The sequence below is a fragment of the Augochlora pura genome, chromosome 11 (genome assembly GCF_028453695.1).
Source record: "Augochlora pura isolate Apur16 chromosome 11, APUR_v2.2.1, whole genome shotgun sequence".
Lineage (NCBI taxonomy): Eukaryota > Metazoa > Arthropoda > Insecta > Hymenoptera > Halictidae > Augochlora > Augochlora pura.
In genome coordinates, this window is record NC_135782.1 from 1,341,970 (window position 1) to 1,366,279 (window position 24,310).

At 44.7% G+C, this 24,310-nt stretch overlaps 1 protein-coding gene across 4 annotated transcripts in view; it reads right to left on the bottom strand.

The window, feature by feature from the left end:
- The window catches only part of LOC144476992 (very long chain fatty acid elongase AAEL008004), a 60,531-nt gene that overhangs the window by 28,725 nt on the left and 7,496 nt on the right, over window positions 1-24,310 (bottom strand). Inside the window, exons 1-3 of one of the 4 annotated variants that reach the window (XM_078194373.1) lie at window positions 11,857-12,005; window positions 11,316-11,551; window positions 3,658-3,730 (exon numbers count right to left, since the gene is read on the bottom strand). In XM_078194373.1, coding sequence (XP_078050499.1) covers window positions 3,658-3,718 — 61 coding nt within the window. In that variant the 5' untranslated portion in view covers window positions 3,719-3,730; window positions 11,316-11,551; window positions 11,857-12,005. Of the gene's footprint in view, window positions 1-3,657; window positions 3,731-4,135; window positions 4,257-11,315; window positions 11,552-11,856; window positions 12,006-17,345; window positions 17,633-24,310 lie in introns of those variants that run through there. The other 3 variants (XM_078194370.1, XM_078194371.1, XM_078194372.1) reach the window with 3 other exon arrangements.

The following is a 24,310-nucleotide window of genomic DNA, read 5'->3' on the forward strand; positions in this document are numbered from 1 at the left end:
TAAAAAGGTCCAGCAGAATTCCGTCAAGATCGTCACGCGGACTTCTGTCATTGTGAACGAGCCGAATTGAAAATCGCGCATGTTTCCGACAGCCTAGACAACCGATTTAGTTTATTAATTATTCCACAATCGGCGTTCGAGCTTCGTCCGATTCGATGAGAGACGGTCGCGGCCGGCGAATGTCGGGAACGCGTGAACAGGTTGCGACGAAAGAGGGAGAAAGAAGGGATGAGAGAGAAAGAGATAAAGAGAGAGATAGAAAGGACGAAGAAGAAATTTCGCAGATATTATCGAGCGTCTCGGAGCGGCGGCGTAACGGTTTGACCTCGTTTTCCACGGCAGGGAAGGCGGGTCGGACGCGACCGGAACATTTTCCGCGGCGTTGAACGCGTCCACCGAATGACCTGTCGGTAATCACTGCAAGAACGGATTCCACCGATGCAGCGTAGGCCCCCCCGGTGTAATCAGGCAACGCCTGTCTACGCGATTAGCGGAAAACACGGGCCGCTTCTCGCTTGCCGGTATATTAGATCGATAATCGCCTGGCGAGCGCGCCGCACCGCGACGTGAAAAAAAAAGAAGAGAAGAAGGGCCGGTCAATTAGACCATCTCTTCGCTGTCTTCTCCCCGCTTCCGATGATGTCCCCGATCCCCGATCAACCATTAGACTACTTCGATATGTGTCCAGAAGAAGACACACAGCTTCCACATCCCCTATATATTGTTTTTTGTTTGTGCATATTGATTTTGAATAATTCAATGCGATATGTTCATTTGGTAATAACATATATACTTTGTATAATTTAATTACGAAAGGACGAAAAAACTCTAGTTTCATCCCCTATGTTTTACACGATATTCCTTAACCCTTTGCGCTCGAAGAGATCCTAATAGGAAATCTGAAATAATTTATATCTAGTACGTTAATTTTATATAACAAAATTTAATTATAATGATTATTAATTAAAATAACATTCTATGCATATGAACGTATGTTATGACAATTTTAATGGCGCCGCAGTGTCGCCACTCGAGTGCAAAGGGTTAATCTAAGGTGCACAGCGAATTCGCGTAATTTTCAATTTCATTGGAGGGTAGCAACTGATTATTACTATACCTAGAAATTAGTTATCGCAACAAGCTGCAGCGTTGCAAACACTCGAAGGTTGCACCGCGGAATCAATCGACAAACGACCCGGAAACCTAACCGGTGCGAATCATGCGCGCACGCAATCGCTCAAACGAGCCGCCGACCCTCGGAACGACTCTAAACGCAGGATGTTGATGGGCTTCGCTTGTAAAACTATGCGAGCCTGCTTGTCCGCGATTTGTGGCCAGTGGGAACAGGGTGTTCTATTACGTTAGATAAACCCTCACGCGTTTACCATAAAGTTTGCTATATGGGAGAACAATTATCTACCTTTCTTCGTTATTATTTATTCAGAAATTGCATTTGTAATAAATTGAAGGTTTTCTGGTTGACATGAACTATGAAAGTGTTCCATAATTATCGAAAGTCTGCCATAACTATCGAAATCGTTCCATAACTATCGAAATCGTTCACCAATTAACCGATTTCGATCGGCGATCTTGCATCTCTCAACACCGCATGCAAAGGTCGCCCCGACCGGCCATCATAAATTTATTATTTTACACGCGCAAAGTTCCATTCGCGTTGATGCAATTAATATACTAATGCGGGTCAGGATCGAAATAAATCTATTTCCACGGTCGATATTGTAATACGTTGAACCATACAGGTGTTGCTCACGTGCTCACTTAAGGAATCGGTAAAAAAAAAGCAAATGACGACCGCGCGAAATTCCCATGTTTTCGCATGAACACTTTGAACACGCCGTGCCTCTGTTTTTATAAATAACTTTCGCTGGAAGCTCGCGATTTTACCTAAATTAATTTTATATTTTACCGTTACGTACTAATTATTATCAGTATTAATTACAACCGAGTATTTCTAGTTTTTAACCAAGAAAATAGCTAAACAGCAATTTAAATATTATTATTAAATTTTTAATCGAAGCTGGCTCGCTCGTTAATTGTTTAGTTCGATCAGTTTACGATTTTCGGTCGCCGCGGTTTCCCGGAGCTTTTTTTATGGGAAGAATGTGCCGTAAGGGGGTCCCATGCTTCGGTACCGTTATTCTATGGAGATAGTACAGTTCGGCTTCTCGGAGATTTCCTTCACGAAATTCCAGGTGGACGAGCCCACCTGGCCGTGGAACGCGAGAGATCGAGAGACGCCCAGGGAAATCGGGAACAAGATGGAAGGAACATTGCGACATTTTATTGACAGAGAACGGAGGAGCGTGAGTCATTGCAAGATACTGCACCGTCCTTCGCCGGACGCTTTTCTACCCTAAGTTCTGCTCTATTTCAATGATTATATATTATTTATGCTGTATCTGTCTACATTATCCATTTATATTTTTATTCTACCTATTGTCCTATTTTTATTCTATTTATTTAATCGCGTTGTTATTTTAGTATATCATTCTACTTTTACACTACGACTGAACCTATTTTTTAATTGAACACTATCTTTTTAATCACCATTGATTTTATCCATTTATTATATATACTTTTAGCCTTTGCCAGCAGGTGTTAATGTTCTATATACCCTCGAGAGAATAACGTGATCTCGGGAGAGCATTCTTTTAAACGAAGAGCATCGGTTCTTTATCTATTATGTACTCTGTTCGTCGTTCGTCGACTTTGCTCGTCGTTCGTCGATTTTCATCGACGTCCGTGGAATTTCTTTTCGTGAGAATCATCACCGCGCGACTAGGAATACTTTCTCCTCCTGTTGCAATCGCTTCGAAATGCGCGCGAGTCACCGTAATTATTAGACTAACCGAGGTCTTTATGCATTTGTCGGAAGGTTGCCCGGTCGAAGCACCGTACCAAGAATTTAACCCTTCTCTATCGAGCAGTGACTCCAAGGCACCGTTGAAATTGTTCCATCACGCTACAAGATCATTTTTATTTAAACAAAGTTCAGGGTTTAAAAAATTATTAAAACAGCAACTGTCGTATGAACCACGAGATCTGATTCTATAGCGCTAAGTTATATAAAATGGAAATATAATAATTCAAAAAAATTATTTTATATTCCCAGTTAAAGCGATTTCGAGTACGATAATGCTGTTATATTCACCTTGCTAAATTTTAGTAAAATTCTGGTTAAATCTTTGTAAAATCCTTGGAAAATTCTACTAAAATCCTCGTAAAATTTTACTAAAATCCTCATAAAATCTTTGAAAATGTTCGTAAAATCCTCGGAAAATATCTGTTAAACTGTTGACCACCGCATCAATAAATTAGCGCTACATCGAACAGCAACTTAATCGCGCTATTCAAAACGTTTACCCGCGCGTGGCCTGCATAAATGATCGACCCATGAACGATCGACGGATAAATCGTAAAAATAACAACTACCATTCTACTTGCCCGAACCTAATAAACAATCCGTGCATGATAAATACGTTCGAACGAAGCTCTCTCTCACTCTCTCGATAACGCAGCGAACGGTCCAGAATTCGTTTCTCGATTCGCGCGGTTCTCTGACATTGATGACACTGTGCTACCGACATCACCGACGACCACTTATTGTTAGACGTAAAAAAAAAAAAATCATCTTACCGGATTTGTTATCCATGAGGTCCCTGTACCCGTGCACCAGATCCGCCACTATGCTCGTCATCTTGGCTCCTCTCTGAAAGCAGACACAAAGCCGTTGTTCATTTTACTCCGGTGAACCGTGGAATATTTCAGAGGACTCCCGAGGACTCGGGAGGTTCAAAGGGAAACCGGGGGACAGCCCTGTTAACCCTTGTGTCAATAACCGAAATTTACTGCAAGTTCCGCGTCTGTTCCGCGCGCGCAACTGTCTTCGTCCCGAGGAAAATGAGTGAAAATCGGCACGAAAATTCTGCGCTCGACTCGATTGTCTATCGACGAATGATTTTGAATCGGAAACAGATCGATACTTCGAATCACTATGTATGAGAACGATATCTCGGCGATTAAAAGTTTCAATAATTAATCGACCTTGAGTCGAAGAGGATCGCGTGATAGATAAAGGATTACAGCAAACGATTCGCCTAAGATCGAAGCATACCTCCTCGTAGATCGCATTCGATTACACACTCAGCACTACACAACGACCAACATCAGTAATGTAAACCCGGTCTGCTCCGAGCAACTTAAGTACGCTAGAATCTTCCCCTATGGAGAGGGTAACGAAAAGTGGGAGACGTCATCGGCAATGCTTCGACAAACGATGACGCCGCGATCGGATCAAAAAAAAGCTGGGCTCTCTCAGACGATATGCTTGGACTGTGGACTGAAATCATTGTTTATGCCGAATATCTTTATCCTAATTAATTTGCCTTGCCAAGATAGCCCGCCATGATACGAGCGAATTTATCCTCTGTCGAGTTTCTCAACTCTTTGCACTGTGATTCCTTTGCAAATCCTTAATAATAATAATTTTCTTAACAGAACGAGAGGATCGTCTTTGTTCATTTTTATCCACAGATTTTAATGGCAGAGGATTTATTAAATTGTGTGTTTATAGTTAAATTATTATAGTACAAGGAATCGAGTAATGCGACGTGAATTTTTGGACGACATTTTTATTAAATATGATCATATTAAATGATCCGTAGAATATTTTCTGAATTAATAATGTTATCGTAATCGTTCCCGTTTTCCGAGGAATATTAAGTAATCAACAGCAATGAATGATTCAATTGCCGTTGAATTAATTCCGGCATGAACACGAGCTCGAACCAGGAGATCAATGTCAGGGTACAGCAAAAAGCGGGACACGTGCCAGAAAATGTATTACACTTTCATTAACGACTCGCCCGACCCAAGGAACTGTTTCGTACCGTTTCGGACATGGTAATATTAATGGATCGCGGGGCACGGGCCGAAGCAGCCGACAGCGTTCGTCGACGGATACTCCGGCGAATCTTGACTACAGTGTTCGAGACCGGACTCTAGGAAGTTTCACGAATACAGCTGAAATGTGCATGAAGAAGATCGCGAAGACTTCCAACAAATTCCTCGAACGGATTTCGAGATAAAAATTGCAGCATCCCGGGAGACGATCGCGAAGATGTCTCAGGGCTAAAGGCAATCGCGCGGGAATAAAATTCAATTTTGATATCGGCGATGTATAAAAATTCACAGAAGTAGCTAAAAATTCCCAGTCACAAAAATTCCCCCGAAGGTTTGCAAAATAAAAATCGCTGAAGACCAGTCTCGAAGATGAAAATTCAAAAAGTGCTGCCTCGAAAACCAATCCGATAGAATCTTGCGCAGAGTTGAATATTCACTGCGGCGCCGTATAAAAATTCATGACAGCGGTTGAAACACGTGCTAAAAAAAATTTGCAAAGCGTCGCGAAAATTCGGGCGCACGGTTCCGCGGAAAAATAATTGCAAAAGACCGGCCCGGGAACGTCCGAAAACCGCCGCTCGCGAAACAAACGCGGTAGAACGTTGCTCCGCGAGGAAAGCCCAATTTCCATGTCAGCGCCGTATAAAAATTCGCGAGGGTAGCTAAAAAGATGAACGAACGAGTCGGGCAAAGTGTCGCGAAAATGCCGCGCCCGGTCTACCCCGGAAAATTGTAGAAACGCGGGGGTGGCGTGAAGAAGGGTCGCGCGAAGACGCGCGATGGAAAGGAGCTTGTGGTCTAGGCCGGCCGCGAATAAAGGTAAGTTCGCAATGAAGTTTCGGCGCGGCAGGCCGTCCCCATTTTTTTAATACTCTCCTCTCGACCGGGCTGAAATCGCGAGTAATCCGCCCGCCCCCGGTTCAAAGACTGCTCGATTCTGGCGGGAAAAGAAATGCATTCATCCGGGATGGCTCTGACGAGTTGTATCAAAGGGAGCGGAGAGAGAGAGAGAGAGAGAGAGAGAGAGAGAGAGAGAGACGCGCCCGTGCATTTTCGCCCGGCCTTGTTCCGCGACGGACAATATCATGGTTGCACGGCGGCCCGGGGATTCCGAGGAATTTCATTCGAATAATGGACCCGCCGTAAAAGCTGCGTGCACGCAATTTCGAGAGGGAGAACGTCACGCGAGAGCGCGACGTCACGCGAGCGCGGATTCCCATCGACCGCGTGCAATCGGTTTCAACCATCTCTCGATTCACCGGCCCGTAATCATCCTCGCGTGTTATTACCACCTTATCGTACCTTTGACGAGTCGTGATTAAAATTACTGGCAATAACTTATCAAGCGCAGGTGTTATTCTGTTCTCCAGAATTCGAGCGACGCTCTTCTTCTCGTTAACGTTCGAGCATTCGAATATATTTGAACGTTCGTTTTCCACCACTTCCGAGATGTTATTGCAATTGAAAAATTTCTAATCGCAGCAGCTGCGAAGAATATACTACACCAATAATAATAATAATAACTTTTTAACTGTTGACTAGAGAAATTCTCCCTTCCTATTTTCATCCCCCATAGACAAGTCTCTCGTAAAAATAAATAAATGAAAACGACAGCGCGTTTTCGACTCGTCGCGGAAAGTCGGAGTTATACACTCGGTACTCCGAGAGAATCGCACGAAAGTCGCGAGGAGAGTTTCGACGATCGATTCGCGAGGAAGCCGACGCTGAAAGTCGTTAACGATGGGAATGCGTGCGAGATCCGGCGGCGGGGGGAGAGGACAAGTGTTCGCGAAATCCTCTCGTTCCGCGGTCTCGCAATTAGACTGGTTTTCGCGGAAGCGAAATCAGCGCATCGATCGCCGGTCGCATCCTTTAACAGGTTCGCCGACGCTCGTGCCGGTGTCATTTCCGACTTTTACCCTTTTCTTTTTCCAACGATAGGCGCGTTAACATTTAGGTCGAGTCGAACGCGACCCGGCGCCGCCTCGCGATCATTTAAACGCAGACATTCGGGGGAGAGTTGAATTTCCACTCGATCGCTTAAACTTTCCGAAAATGTAACAGTCGTTGCGCCGGTTTTACGGAAGAACGGTGGTGGGTCGCCAACGAAACAAGCGCATCGTTCAACGAACAGAACGCATGCGAAAAGAATGCGGTCTTCCCATTGGCCAATCGCGAATCCCCGGATTACATGCCGCCGAGCGATTCCAGCTTGCGTAATTAAACGATTCGCGCGCGGTCATCGCGTGGCCCGCTTTTTTTCGACGCGTTTGCTTGAAACCGAGCTCACAAAAGGAAGTTAAGTAACGCGAAACCGGTCGTTACACCGGTCTCCCTCGGCACGGTGTGTCCGATGGACTGTAGGCCCGATCCGGTGCCCCCCCCCCCCCCGTTTCTTAAGCAACGAGTCCCCCCATTCGTTTGCAAAATCGCTGACTCGTCGAAATTCTCGTTTCTCGGCGCGGTGCACCGCGTTACCAAATACCTGCCGCCACCACGAACACCTGTTCCGCGACAAAAACACCTAACATAAATACGAGTGCCAACGTCCGAACACACGCGGAAATATACAACTCTTTCAACGCGCGAAAAAGCGCATCCACCACCCGTCGAGAACGCGCCCCGATTCGCGCCCTTCCAACTGTCCGTAAACAAATCCGATCGAGTTCAAATTCACCGTAACGCTCCCCTGTGCTGTCTCGCGAACGTATAAAAAAGCTGCGAATTTTTCCGCGATCGGTCCGATCGCGAAAAATTCCAGAAGCCGCGAGCGCGCGAATTTTCTCGTTCTCGGTGGCGTGCGTCGCGATTGTTGATTACTTTTCCGTCGGGTCGAGCACGAGCATAATTCGACGGCCGAGGGGGAGTGTACCGGGAAGAACCGGGTCATCGAATTCGCCTGTTGAAAACGGCCGGCTCTCTCTCGGTCGCTCCGGTTCCCGGCTCGCACAGCCGCTCTCTGTTGCATTGTTCTGGTCGGAACAAGAGGATGCGGCGGGCCGGGTCGGGCCGGGACGGTTCCGGACGACTTCGAAGTGCTCCCGACTGTTCCAAGTTTTCTGATAAACCGATAAGAGAGAGAGAGAGGGAGAGGAGCGCGTCTGCCATACAGGCCACTCCCTGGTGTGCGCGCCGTGCAACCGTGTTGCAGAAGACTCGACAAAAAGGTTGCCCCCGTTTTCGATCCGGCGCGCACCACCACCCTCCCCGCGACCCTCCCCCGTGCTCGATAATATCGCCGTTCTATCGGTTAATTAAGACACATTAGCCGAATTACTTTCGCGGCGACTAAACCAACCACTGCTCGACCAATTAACCGAGACTTGTTAACAGCCTTTTGCGACCGATATCGCCAACTATATGCACTGATAACTCCGTGGCACCACTTGAGATTTGTTACATAATATTCTAATAAAATATTTACGTTGTCGAATCGGTTTATCTTTAAAGAACTGTTGGAAATGAAACTATTATTATTAGATACTGCGAGTCATTTAAAATAGTTCTAGATTCGAAGCTAAAATCGCGTCGCGAGCACAGACTATACTTTTTCTCAAAAATATTTCTCAATTTATATATTATTTTCTCAATAATATGATAGTTAAACGAATGTCCTTTTTACGGTGCAACGTTTCACGACTGACCGCAATGTAATATATATAACGCTACGGTTCCGCGAAATAATAACGCGCGCAGTTTTACCGGAACAACAATATATGCACGTTTCGCGGAATAATAAAATGCGCGCGTGCCCCGCAGAATGTTAAAACGCGCTCGCCTCTCTCGCAGGGACGAACGGAAGGTGCACGATTCTAACAAATCTAACAATCGTTGCTATTGTTATTTCAACGTCGTTTTGTATTACCGCGGAGTTTCGTATAATTTTTAAACAATAATCCCTACAATAGAATCTACGCGCGCGCGCGAGCTCCGGCGCGAAACGAGTACAATAGCGGCGTTTTGCGTATTAATAGAACACGCGCACGATTCGCAAATGAACGCTATAGTACCGGGGCCCGGTTCGTTGTTCACTAATTATGTCGAGGGATTCGGAGGGATCGTGTATCGCGTTTCACGGCAGCGTTTTGCAAAATGTAACCTGATCACCCGTCGAATTACTGGTTCACGTTCGTAGAACAGGCGGGTAATGTTTTTCACGGAATTCGTCGCCGGTGCGCGCTGGCACAACATTGACAAAAGTCTAAACCGTTCGCGAATGTTCGACGATGCCGGCTGTAAACTTCGTTGCATAAAGCAATGTTACATCGACGGAACGTATGAGCGATTAATCGATTCATGATGCGCTTATCGTTGTAACTCTATTTTATTTTACCTTATTTTACTGTTCAACGCATCGAATGCCGCGTCACCCAAATATGGGTGACACTAATTTCTGACACCACCCTTCTAATTTCTAATACCACCCCCTATGATAAATATCAACTTTCTAGTTTTCCTTTAAGTAATTCAATTTAATTTATTCGTTATATTTCGTTTACTTTCGATTCATTGTTGTTATCCTACGTCTCATTAAATTGTTTAACGAAAGTAACGAATATCGATAAATATCCCTACAAATATCCCTAGAATTTGTAATTAACTAAGGCGATGTTTATTTTACCAAAACGATTATTTCGCGATTCTCCCTCAGCCTCCCGCGAGATCCACGCGACGATCCACGCCCCATCGATCATCCGACAGGTAGGCACACAATCTCTAAACCCTAAAGCTAGATAAAATAATTAGATAACCTATTTCCACCGGTTGAGTATCGATCGGGTGTCCGCGCGCCGCTTCGGAACAATAGCCGTAGAGAATTTCTCTGAAGAAAATTGCGCGCGTACCATCGACGCCATGGGGTGTCCCCCGGTATAATTGGCCTCCAGCCGTGAAAATGGATCTTCTGATATCGATCGAGGGACCGGGATCCTCTCCTCTGTGTCCAACGTCGACGCGACGCGACGGCGCCGATCTAGCGGCGATCGCGATCCTAATCGGCAGGATCAACGAACGATCGATCAAGGACGCCTTGCGGCTGTAATTACTCGGCTGGTTAAAAAGCGCGGCGAACTAAATATAAAAGACGCGCGGTTTTTTTTTTCCTCCGCGTGTTCCATCGACGCGGAGACCCCTTTCCGCCCCCGTGAACCGGACCCCCGCGTGCCGCTTCTATTGTTTACGGGCAGGATAAACACCGGGGGCTGGTAATTGCACGCCGTCATTATTGTTGCGCGAATTACTCTGTTTACGCGCTGATTTATGCGACGAACGACCGCTTCTGCCGCCTTTGTCCAATCGCGCGGCGACGCGGTGAACTTTGAAATGTTTGGTTGTTACTTTATAGGTTTAACTGTCTATCTATTAATCTATGTATTTATCTATCTATCTATCTATCTATCTATCTATCCATTAATCTATCTATTTGTTAAGCCGCCGCATTACTGATCGATATAGCCACATAATACGGAACTAATCAAAATAGGAGACGAAAATTGCTATAATCGGCTACCGACTCCACACTTTCAATGTAGCCCGTATCGCAGTAAATTATAGCTGTTATCATCGTGTTCACAGTATCGGCGGAGCTTCCGCGAAAACAGCCGCCGCAGCGTGGCCGCAAATTGCCGATCGATCGATCGCGCGAACACAGCTCGCGCGCGCTCTCTTCGCAGCGTCCGACTAATTTGCTCGAGGACTGCTGCTGCTACAACACACTACATCAGGCAAATTTGCGCCGGCGGCTTTCCCCGGAATCACGTGGAGGACCAATTAATCGCGATTCGATTGAGCAACAATCGGCGGGCAACAATAACAGGCAAACAATTGTTCGCGGCTCGCCTCGGCCGACCCCCACCTCGAATCCCAGGCTACCGGGCAGACATTTCTGTAAAATCGAGAAGACATTTCTGTAAAATCGAGAAGACTCGCGCCGAGGCAGAAAGCAAGATCGGAGATTAAATCGAAATAAAAGAGAAATGAAAATCGAAGAGAAAATCGGAATTAAATTCGAAGACCGAATCGATAATAAAATCGGAAATAAATTCGAAAATTAAATCGACAATAAAATCCGAACTAAAATTAAAAATAAAATGGAAGACGAAGTCTATAAATCGAAAAGACGTATTATTAAACATCGTTCCTTATACTTCAAGAACTGTTCCAAAATGACGTCGACTGCACAAATAAACGATTAATTAATAAACTGACGTCATTTTCATTTCTAAAAGCTGATCGGAACGGATCGTATTACTCACGGTTCCCACCTGTTACTAGAGTAGGATACACGGTCAGGCTCGGCGCGAATAAAATATCAGGAAGCACTCGGGTGGCCCGCCTGTCAATTAATCAAACTTCCAGACGATTGTCGGTGCCGGTAATTGCGCTGTGCATACCTAGCTCGATCGTGATAGGGTCGCACACGACGACACGGTGATTCATACGAAGTTTGTGCAGAAATCTATATAGACCGGGCTGCTCATCTGGCGCGTTTCCAACGTTTTCGACGAAAGAAATGGCTTCGGTGATTCCGTTTGTCGGACGATCGTTTGTGGTCGAATAATTCGAACGTGGTCGCACCTTTGTTCAGCGTTTCAGAGTTGCGCCGACATATTCGAATTTTAGTTTAATGCTAGAAATATTAGATATGTAATATTAATATAGTTTGACGTATATTTTTGTCGATTTATTCTTTTAATCTTTTAATATTCTATTTCATTTTACTAAAATCGTCATTAAAGTCGCATTCTAGTACAATGAAATAGAATAAGCTGTGACGTGTGAGCGATGCAGCAGTTAGTTCGTCTTCGATGTAAAACAATATTTTATGCAACGAATTTACGAACAATTCCTTTCGCATCGAGCACTGTCAATACTTATATGAATGCTCATTAGGCTACGTCCATTAAATATGCAAAATAACGATTAAACATTTACACGCGTGGGTTGTTACACACAAGTAGCCCTTGTCGACTCTCCATTATGCATGATCCCACGGACATGAGCATTTTTCCACGTTGGAACATCGTCGATTAGTATCTATGAGAAGTGCTTCAAGACTGGATACACTGCCATTAAGGCTCAGAAAAATGAGTCAACGATTTTCTCGATCTATGAACATAATAAAAGCAAACAGAACGTAAAGCACATTTGTTTAACGCTATTTAAAATTCGATAAAAATGTCCTATCCTATTTTCAAGAATACTAAGATATCAAAATAGCTATTTTTTTTATTGAGTATAAATCTTGGAGATAAAGGAAAATTATTAAACTGTTGCGAAGCGGTTGAAAAATTCCTACAATAAAAATTTTGAAATATCCAATTCCTACAATAAAAATGGATATTTCAAAAGCAGTCGAGCACTTGTTAAAACCGTCCGAAACGATCAGATTCGAGGCAAGAAACCTTTCCCAGCGTAGTGCAGGGTGGCCGCGCGACCCTCGAGGGGTTAAATATTAACAGTTCGCCAGGTGGAGGGTCTCTACGACTGACTCCGCGGAGCCGGGCAAATTGCATAGATCGCGTGGCAGGTTGCAACCCCTGTTTCCCCGAACAATAAGAAAAAGCGCTACTTTGTTTCCGCGGCGTGGGCACGCACAAGGTCGGAGGAGAACCCCGATTGTCCCCGGCGATTCTCGCCACATCCGTCGCGAAACGACGATCTTCTCCGGCTATGGTTCGCCGTTTCCCGAACACGGCTCGATAAGAAGAGACGCAGCGTTTCCCTCGTTGCACGCTTTCACTGGCTAATCGGAGCCCGGTGACGTGTTACGATTGTCGGCAGGCATGATTTTGTAAACGCTGCAATCGGTCTTTTCAGCCCGCGGATCTACGCCGGGGAAAATCATGCGCGGCCGATTGCAACATCGTCGTTTCTCTTCCTAATAATTTAAATAAGTTGACGGTCCGACGTTACCGGTTACCTGGCTTCGAGCAACTCTTTCGATTACTGTAATCAGCGGTTCGGAGAAAATAATAGTATAACAAAAATTGAAAAACGAGAAATATCCCTTATTTTATTTTAATCGTGTGTTAATACTTGCGAAATTATCGGAAAATAAAAAATGAAAGAAATGCATTGGTTTTAATGCAGCTGATACATATCATCGTCCCCAATGCTATCATCGCCCGATAAAAATGATCCTCGATCCCCCCCCACGAGTACCCTTCGACTCTCCTCTTTTTAATTAATGCACAATGGACGTCGACGTTTCCCGGTCCCCGGTTACATAAACATTTTTCGTAGCGGCGTAACAAAATTCGTGTCGCAGAGTTTCACCGCGATTTCGTCGCCGTATCAACGGCGTCTCGGCCGCCTGACATTCGGCCGTGCACCGGCGGACGGATCGCGCTTTCATCAGCAAAAATGGTGCGTCCCGGTGAACTTTGACGAACTTGTTTTTTCGGGTCGGGCCGTGTTGAAATTTTTGCAGGGGAATCGGGATCGCCGGTCGACGTGAACGACACGGAGAACCGTGGACAAGGGACAAATCCGTCGAGCAGAGCATTCCTTTGGTAAAAAAGGAAGCTCCGGGAGCGGGACAAAGCGCGACAAAGCGCGACAAAGTGCGACAAAGCGAGACAGTCGCCGGAGAAAGACGGAGGAAATCGGGGGGGAAAGGGGGGTGGGGCGGCACGAGTCGGCGACGACGTGAAAGTTACTAAACACGTGGTTACGTGGTCTCGCGCGAGATCGATTACACCAGATAGCTGGCGCGACGACGGACCCCGTTTTGGTGCCGTCGCGAATTCGCGGCCGTCCCGACGTGTCCGAATTTCGAGGCGAATTTGTTGTTAATAATCAATTGGACGGATTGTGACATACATCGCTCGTGAAGATTGCAGCACAGAAAAATGTAGGACAAAAATTGGTGAACTTGAATCCACGATAACTTTGCAAAAAATTAAGCTAGGACGATGACTCTTTATCTAAATTAAAACTTGAAATGTCTACGTTTAGACAGTATTTTTTATTTTTAAATTCGATATAAATTCGCTGTAGGTAACTCTTTAAATGCGAGGCCATATTTGCCACATTGAAAATAATCCCATATTTGTGACCCTAAAAATGTCCAACTTTGACGAAATGCAGCGACCCCATAAAATTTTTTTCGAAGACGCCATTTACGGCGAGATGAAGCTCGATCCTTCCCCTTTAACACACAAAAACCGAAATGTAGCTGCGATTTTTTCTCGAAAAGTTACAGCACTTCGAAGCGACCCTTTCGTTGCAAGCTCCGATTCCATGCCTGAAATAACAGGGGTTGCTTCGAAGTGCTGTAACTTCGTGAGAAAAAATCGCAGCCGAGTCCCGTTTTTTTTTAAATAAAGGGGAAGAAACAAACTTTATTCTGGCATGAATGGCGTCCTCGAGAAAAATTTTTCTCGAGCCAGAGATTTCGCCGAACTTGGCCGACGGCGCGCGTCGAACGCGATCTCAAACGGTACGGTGACCGTCGCGCACCTTTCTAATCGCTGCGATTCGTCCGTCGACGTTTTCGACCGAATGTCGCGCGAACGGGTCTGCTCCCGCAGGTGCCGGGAACTCGGGATGCCGGAGAAGGTGGTTTCTTCTTCCCGCGTTTCGCAACGTTATCGTGGCGTGAGATATTCGAAAGGTCGGCTAATAAAATACTTTCTAAAACGGTGTTAGAAGTCCACCGGAAGAACGCTGAAATTCTGTCGCGTACACCTGGCTCCCCCCCCCCCCCCCCCGCCCACTAGAATTCGCCGACGAATCCAACACGGCCGACGACGAGAGTTTCGAATTGAACCCGACCCGGTCGGCAACCGACGTTCTATATACAGGGTGTTCCGGACTTTAAAGTGAACCCCGACGAAATTTGAATATCGCGAGGAAGTTCACCGCAACGGTAACATCGTTTCCGATGCACCTGTGCACCCGACCGACGGCTTCGTTTCGGTTAAAACAGCATTCGCCGGGTTCTAATTTAATTTTATACGGTTCAGTTCCATTTTACACGACTTCGCTCGATTTTATTCCATTTTGCTCGATTTTATTTGATTTTACTCGATTTTATATCGTTTTACTCGATTTCATTTAATATTACTCGATTTTATTCCATTTTACTCGATTCTATTTCATTTTACTCGATTTTATATCGTTTCACTCGATTTCATTTAATATTACTCAATTTTATTCCACTTTTTGATTTTATTCCATTTAATTCGATCGAACTTTATTAAATTTAAGTTGCCTTAATTCTATTCGATCTGATTCTGATTACGTTCATTTAAGTTTATCGTAGTATAATTTTAGCTGAGGTCAATAACATTTTCACCGATTAATCGCGCCAATTAAAAGTGCATTTATCCGCATTTATCCAGCAGCAGATAATAAAGTCGTTTCAATTTTATCGATCCTAGTTTTTAACCCTTTGCACTCGGAGCCATTTAAACAACAAATCTAAAATAATTTTTCTGGCCTTCTACCATTCTCATTTTGTATAACAAGGTACGTTTTATGCCTATAAAATTAATTCTTTTTATGCATATAAAATTAAATCTCGTGACTCGTATAACAGTTACATTTATAACAATTTTTGAATCTAAGCAATACATCTATAAAAATAATTTTGGAGCCTGGCACAACAATTTTAATGGTGCCTCGAAATCGCCGCTCGCGTGCAAAGGGTTAATGAGGCCGATGGCTCGACTGTCAACATGATTACCGAAATAATACGTGCCGTTTAGCGACGCCGAACTCGGATAATTACGACTATTAACTGGAAATAGTTGTAATTAATAGCGAGGACCAACCCGGCTCTCGCTACACCGTCAAATTCGCCCGAAAATTGATCCGCTGCCGGCGATCGTTAACGCCGTAGAACCCTGGGATCAGCGACACAGTTTTCTCTCCCGGGATTCTACGTGAATTCGCGCGATTGAACAGCCGGAGAATTTACCTCTACCTGAATTTATTTCAATGTTACCGGGAACTTTTTCCAACGGACTTTCGCGCGAGAAATGCTTTTACATAACTGTGGCGCAAAATTGATCAGAGAGAGAGAGAGAGAGAAATTTAAAAAATCATCGTAATATTCGAGGTATTTTTAATATTATTTTGTCCATTTATTTTAATTAATTTCGTTGACTTCATCGGCTCGAAATATTATTGCATATTATATTCTCAATCGACGAGCTCTATTCGAAGACAAATAATTACTAAAAAAAGGAAACATCAAGCTTGAAATCTCGTCGATGAGTTGCTACGCTCAAGAAAATTTCTGTCCAGTTTTCGCAAAGTGCACTTCGCGAGCGCATTTTTCTCCTGCAAATTTCGTGCAGGAAAAACATCCGCCCTTCTCCGATCGTAATTCGTCGCGGCGCTGAACTTAGTAGTATACACCATAAGTATCGCATAAAATTCATCGTGACGGACAGTCCCTGTAAAATTGACTCGGCATTCGACGTGTTAAAAAAGGGGTAAAAGCATACACGTAACTTCTAACAACAACGTCGCGTTACGGAATTATCGCGTATCTAATCTGCGCGTTTTTCATTCTTTTTAAATTAATAGATCGCGTTCGATCGATAACAGGTTAAACGCGCGGCTCGATCACAGACAAGATCCCATTTCACAACCACGATTTGTCGTTTTATCCGCAAAAGCCCGTTGTTCCGTTCCCGACACCCGGTAGAACCCCTTTCCGACGGAATTTGCAATTCCGATGATCGAAGATGATTCTCGTTGCGCAATCCGTTTCACAATGTTTACGCGACACCGTCGCGCGCGTAAAAGTGAATCGAAAGTATATAAAGAGAAATGCCCGCGACGGTAGGGAAGCTCGTTTATCAAGAGAAACAAAAGCGGCTCGCCCCGCCAATAATCCGTTCCTATTGTCCGATCAGCTTTGCAATTTTAATGTACATCGTGACGCAATCGTACAGGTGTACGTATATTTTCGCGCGATCACTCAACTCATTCGCTTAACTAATTTACTCGACTCATTTATTTAATTCATTTACTCGACTCATTTATTTAATTCGTATACTTCGCTCGCGCGATCGTCTTCGCGACGGCGTGAACACGTCGACGGGATAATGCCAGTTCGTTTAGGCGAACCAGCGCGCGATTTGGATTAACCTCTTAGTTACAGCAGAATTTTGCGCAAATAAAGTTCTTAGTAACTAAATTACCATTTTCTCTTAATATACATTTTTTCCATATATCTATACACAGTATTAATAACATATATTCATTTCTTAATATATCGTATGTACAAACTTTCATTTTAATCGTTTACTTTAATAAATAATAAAACAATTGAGTAAAGCACGAAGCATATTCGCGAAAGCCGCTATAGCGGCGCGTCGTTGCCTAAAAGAGGTTAATCGAAACGGAGCCGGTTGCCGGATCAACTGCATCCCGCGTCGCGCTTATCGCCCTGATACGTTGTTTACCTGCATCGCGCGCGACTCGATTCGTCGAGTGCCGTAGACTATCAGTGGTATCGCTCGCGTGATACGCTGCCACAATAGCGCCCTATGCCACGGGCTCGGTTCCGAAGGCTGACGACTGCGGACGTTTCACCGTTTATAGATCGCTCGAGTGCTCGTGTGGAACACGGGGTTAGCATGAGCATCCTCGATTAATAACCGAAACTTTTTCCCTGGGGAACACGCTACGCGCGCCGTCCTCTATTCGTCGCTCGTCGACGATGTTGCAGAAGTATTACCAGAAACGTGTCCTGTAAAAATATTAAGAAAACGTCCTATGAAAATAATAGAAGAAAATATTCTGTAAAATTATTACAAAGAAAATATTCTATAAAAATATTGCGAAGAAAATATTCTGTAAAATTATTGCGAAGAAAATATTCTGTAAAATTATTACAAAGAAAATGGAAAAATATTGCGAAGAAAATATTCTGTAAAATTATTACAAAGAAAATGGAAAAATATTGCGAAGAAAATATTCTGTAAAATTATTACGAAGAAAACGTCTTGTGAAAATATTGCGTAAAAAATGTACGATGAAAATATTTAATGGAAACATTAATTAGAAATGCTTTTTCTATAAATAATTATGTTAAAGCAAGCAGAATCCAAGAGCACGGTAAAATTATTTTAGTGTCTTAATTCGTTTAATATATCTCAGTGATTTTTGGCATAAATTGTTTTAAGCAAGCTCCAGTGCGTTTGAAAGCGATACGTTTGAGGGACACTGCTACAAGATGTAGCGACGATCTGATTGGTCAGAGGAGTTGGCGTGACTTCGAGAAAGAAAGGAGGAAAGAACGAATAAAAGAAAGAACGAACGAACGAATAAAAGGAGGAACGAACGAACGAATAAAAGGAAGAAAAAACGAATGAATAAAAGGAAGAAAAAACGAATGAAAGAACGATCGAACAAAAGAAAGAAAGCAGGAGAGAACGAACCGATGAAAGAAAGAAAGAACGAATGAAAGAAAGAAAAATGTTGGCTCGACGAGGCTCGGCGAAGAGCGCTAGGAAACTGGAAACGCCGCCGGGCCGGGCGAAAGTTCCGAAGGGACATGCAGATGGAAAAACCGGAGAAAGACAAGCGGCGAGAAAGTGTGAGAGGGGGGGGGGGGGGGGGGGGGGGGGGGGGGGGGGGGCTCTGCCTGGAACTGGCCGAGAGAGGCTGGCCCGATCTCCGAAAGTGAACCAGGCCCGAAACCTTGACAATACACGGAAAGATAAACGAATAAGAAATAGAAACACGAAAAAAGTGAAAGCCTCGGTAGCCCCCCAGCCGTCAACCTCGACGAATGCACGTGAAGAAATTCCGTGGACCAAAAACGTACACGAATATCCCTGGACACCGGAATTCAGCTATTCGCTCGAGAGTCGATTATTTGGACATTTTATTAGCCTCTGATAGCCGAGTCAACCTCGATTCATGCTGCTCGATGAAATTATAACAGAGACGAATCTTGGATAAAAGTTGGCCAACTTCGACCTAAGATAACTTCGCGAAGAATCGTGATAGGAGGATGGCCCTTTTTTTAAATTAAAGCTTGAAATTCCTATTTTCAGACAGTATTTGTCGATTTTAAGTTGCATGGATCCTCGCAACGGTAACCCTTTTATACCTACCACGAGACCGTGTTTGGCATATTAAAAATCGTCAAGTTTGACGGAACGCAGAAACTTCGCAAAATTTTTTTCAAGGACGCCGTTTACGGAGAAATAAAGTTCGATTCTTCCCCTTTAATTTAAAAAAAGAGGGACCTTGCTGCGATTTTTTTTCGCGAAGTTACAGCGAATCGAAGCGACCCTGTCGAAGCGCCCCAAAACTGCAGGGTTACCTCGAAGCGCTGTGGTAACGGTGCTACCGCGAGAGGGTTTATTATATAAATTAAGCGATCCGTGCGCTCGCCGCGATCAAAGACGCGCGGTAACAGCAATGAATCGTGGTGCCTGTGTTTTCGGTAGATCCCGCATTCTCGAAAGCCGAGCGGGTAAAACGGGAGTTTGCGTAAACAGTTATGTCTGAGCGGGGCGTGTAATCGAATGAAATTTCTGGCCAACCCCATTAACGGCGCATCTCGACCGTGATGTCCCGCAACCCTGAATCGCTCTCGTCGAGGGAATCCCGGTTGTTCCGAGTTCACCTACCGCGAGCCTCGCGGCCCCGTTCATTCTTTCAAAGACATACTTCTTATACAATTAGAGAACTGTCTCGAGTTATAAATATTTCGCATTAGCGCCCCGAATAAAATTTAATTTTAATTTTTAAATAAATTTAATTTATAAAATATAATTTAAATTATAATAAATTTAATTTTTAAAATTTAATTTGGAAATATTTTTCTAACGCAGCTTTATTCGAGCGAGATTTAAATACGATTGGATGAGAATTCGCCCTGGTCTCTCGCTAATCCAGAGAACTCGCGCGCGACTATGGTTTTGCAGGGTCGAAGGTCAAGCAAATTCTCGGTCACTGTAGCAAGGGACGGGGGTGGTAATGCAGGATTAATAGGGTCTCAAGGAGCTTCGGCCGGCTCGATACGGGGGTAATCCTTGAGGGAAACTGACGGGGTCGTCCTGCGGAAATAACGCGGCCTTTACGAGGCCGGCCGCAATAAAGCAATAAAACACGTCGCGACGACCGCTTCTATACGGGTAAAAATGATCGGCGACGCCGGATCGCCTGAAACTTCTGCTGAATGAGTCTCCGTGTACGTGCGACTGTACAAGACTCTACACGACTCTGTACGAGTGTATACGAGTACATGCGAGTCCGTGGAACACGCGGCGTTCCTTGCTCCAAGGATTTACGATCGTGGGCAAAAGGAACAGGAAAAGGAGAGGAGAGAGAGAGAGACCGTGACGCGGCCGAGGCCAGAAACAAATAATAGGGTCCGGCGAACAATATGTGCTCGGTGTACAAACCCCGGGAGTTCATTAGTATGTGGCGGACGACATCGGGGATTCAAACTGTCCTCAAACAATCTCGGGAGTCAACGAACCGGGCTCGGTAAATCGGTAAATCTTCAGCTCGCGGTTCAAGGTTCCCGCCGATCCGATAAACCATCGGCCGTCGTCGGTGTCGACGCGCAGATCGGGGAAAGCCGTGAACAAGGGACCCGGTTACCGAATTTTTCGTTCGCCTGTATGGGGTGCTCAATTTCAATCGGTGAATCAATACCAGATGACAATTTTTATTTTTACATAAAATCGAAACGCTTTGTCGCGTTACCTTTAACTAAATTTTAACCCTTTGCGATCGAATGACGACTCTCGGGCGCCTTTAAATATTATCATGCTACGTTTTAAAATATTTAAAAAATCGTTAAGAGCTATTATCTGTTACATAAGTCATAAAATTCAATTTTATAATGTATAAAATGCTCCGGGTTATATAAAATATTTCCAGGATTTCCAGTTAAAACGACTCCGACTGCAAACGGTTAAAAGACAAGGTTAACAAAATTATTTCTCCCACTTAAACTAATTCACCGATCGTATAAAAAAGCGTCGACTGTGTCCAAATAAATAAAGATTCGTATTTCATTTCTCGACGAGCACGAGATACGTATTATTGAAGGGAACGATCATCGATGACCGGATAGCGGGGGTCCGAGGAATTTCGGGTGGCAGATGTGTCCAAGATGGCCGCCCAAGTGGCGATCAGCCGGCCGAGCGGACAAAGATGCGGAGAATATCGAGGACGCCGAAAAGAATGGAGCACCCGACGACGAGAGAGAATCTTTCCACGAAAAATTACAATTTTCTAGCTTGGCCGCGGGGCTCGTTCGTCCCCACCCATTCTTCGGAGGCGGACAAAGGTCACTGGGTGGGCCTCCGGTGTGCTCCAGTCCTCTCCCGCGCGATCGATTATTCATTCGATTCGTGTCCTCCGTCCTCTGAATAATTACTGGCCGTGCGCGGCCGCGCACCTTGATTTGCTCGAGTTCCGTGCAGAATTGAAAAGTTCCGGTTCTCGGATCGGGACCGCGAACAGGTCGATAAACAAATGGGGAGGTGGATTAATTTATCTACAATTTCTTGACTTATAGACTTTAGACTCATAGACTTTAGACTCATAGACTTTAGACTCGTAGACTTTAGACTCGTAGACTTTAGACTCATAGACTTTAGACTCATAGACTTTAGACTCATAGACTTTAGACTCATAGACTTTAGACTCATAGACTTTAGACTCATGACTATAAACTTTAGACTCTTGACTCTAGACTTTGGATCCACCATGGATCTAGTAATAATTTTTAGACGCTAATCCTTTCATTTAGGATCTGAGCACGCAAAGATATAATATTTTTTTAACGACAAAAGGAAATGAAAGATGTGAAAAATTGTCTGCGCAGGAAAAGCAAAAGTCGTCACTTGCGCCCGGAACCGCCAGAACAGCGGTGCCGCGTCGTTCAAATGAACGCTCGGCGGCGAAAGAGACAAACCCGATTAAGCCTGGCACAATCGCGAAAGGTCAATATTAATTTAGCAAATAATCGGATCGATCGGACGCGCGGCCCGCGACACGGCCAGTTTTTCGCCATAAACGCGAGCGTGGTAACAAGCGCGCCCGTTTTTCTCCTGAAGGGCACACAACCGAGAGAGAGAGAGACCGATCTGCTCTCGAGTAGCGTAATTTTCTCGGCAGGCGCGCGAGCGACGGGGATCGCTCCGGCCAGCGTAATTTCCCTCGGCTAGCGTAATTTCCCTCGGTTAAAGTAATTTTCTCGGCTAGCGTAATTTGCTCGGCTATAGCGCGAGCGATCGTCGTCGCTCGCCCGGTCAGAACGAGACGCGCGCGTTACAACGGCCAAACGAATTCGCCGTTGAAAAGCCGTGTTTATCGTTTCGCGAGACCGGGGGCCCGGCTAATTGAGAGCTGTTCTCGCCTGTTAGCGTTGCCGGTGTTCGACGGCAGAATTTCACGGCCAAGTCGCGGCGGACCGGGTGCTATTTTCATCCGGACGTTTCCGCGCCGGAACGGACCGTCGATGGTATGGCGCTGGCTCGGGTTTCGCGCTCGAATCCGCCGGCTCCCCTTTCGTCGAGATAATTTTTCTCGAAGATGCCGTTCCCAGTGCATTATAGCTCGATCTTTCCCCTTCAATTTGATATAAAGAAAACCCAGCTGCGATTTTTCTTCGCGAAGTTATGGCACTTCGAAGTGACCCCGTCGACGCAAGCTCTGCGATGTTACGTCGGAGATGCAAGGGTGACTTCACGGCGATGTAACTTCGCGAAAAAAAATCGCAGCCACGTGTACCTTTTTTTAAATTGAAGGGGAAGGATCAAAGTTTAATCTACAGTAAACGGCATCTGCCGAAAAAATTTTTCAAAGTCGGTGCATTTCGTTGAATTTGGCGATTATGAGACCCCGACCATTTAAGCAAGTAATAAACTTTTATTATTCGCCTCGGCATTTATGCGACTTATTCGGTGATTGTAAAAGCGGATCCCCGGAGACAATCGGTCGCGGATTTCTCGGTGAAACGAGCTCGGGACGCGAGAGATCCATCGGCGAAGAATTCGCGGAGGAGGAGACAACGAGGTCGCGCTGGCGTATTCGCGATGGAAATCGGACTCGGTTCGTCGGCGCGCGCCGGGAATCCGTTTCTTTCGGTTCGCCGCGAAAGGACAAGCGTCTTCGTCTCCTGTCTCTGTCTCCTTTCACCGCGGATTAGGCGACAAGCCGCGGCGCTCTTCCTGCTCCAATTAATTCGTCGGACTATGCTCGAACGATTCGTCTCGGCCGGCGAAACGAATTTATTTCGCATGCCGGGGCTGGCGCGCGAAACACAACAGGTATTATGCAACGACCTAGTAGTTCATTTACCGGGAACGGGAGCAAGCGGCGGTAAGCAGAGTCGCGGTCCCGAAAGATTCAGGTATCCGGCAACGCGTTCGTAATCGATTAGGTCCGGGGTTTAGTCTTATGCAAAACGGGATCAAAGCGAGCCTTCTCGAGCCCGATCAACGGGACACGATCACGAACCGAAACGATAACTCGAACAATTAGGCGTCGACCGCCATTTTGTCAGGCTTTAGCGCTCTACGACACCTTAACTTTATACATAGAAAATCTTGAATCAACGTTTTTAATTTCTATTCGGTTTTAAAGCGTCTCTAAAGTAAAATTATCTAATAATAGATAAATCTATTCGTCGTGAATTATCTACTATGCATCGCAAATCATAAACTGTCTGGCACGCAAATGTAAATAACAGATTGCGTCAAGATACCGTCTAATTTACATGAATAAATTGCGAACTATTCGATATGCATTTATTCTAATAAATTGTCTTCTCTGTATAGATAATTAACTATGTAATGCACGTGTACAATAATAATTTGTCGTGCGTTCTATCGAATTGCCGCAATTATGCGTATGATTACAAAACAATGATGATTTACAATTAAAATTACAACAAATAATATTGATATTGTAATTATTACAATTTCCATTTACAGTGAAGAACTAACTTGATTTGCGTGCATGTATAATGCAACATGACCGCATTCTAATAAACTGATAATGTAGAGGTATAATTATCTGTTTACCGTAGAATTATAAGAAAAAATCTATTATAATAATTTGTCTATTCTATAAATACAGAAGTAAGAAACGATTGCATTATTTTTTTTTATTTTTCCTCCCTTCTCGAATTTGGTAAATTATCGGGTTTCATCAAATTCTTGCAATTTCCTTGCGATACTTTATCGAAACTATATCGAAACGAGTTTTGATACATTTCCGCTCGGTTACACGCGACTCTTTTGGTCGACGGTAAAAGGGTTAAGCGAGACAACGTGCCACAGAGAAATGTTACCCTCGCCGAGCCAGGGAAGAAAATTGGCAGTCCCCGTGTGTGTGTGTGTGTACAGCCCTCCCTCTCCCGGACGCCACAGGTTGTGCGTCAGCGTGAGGC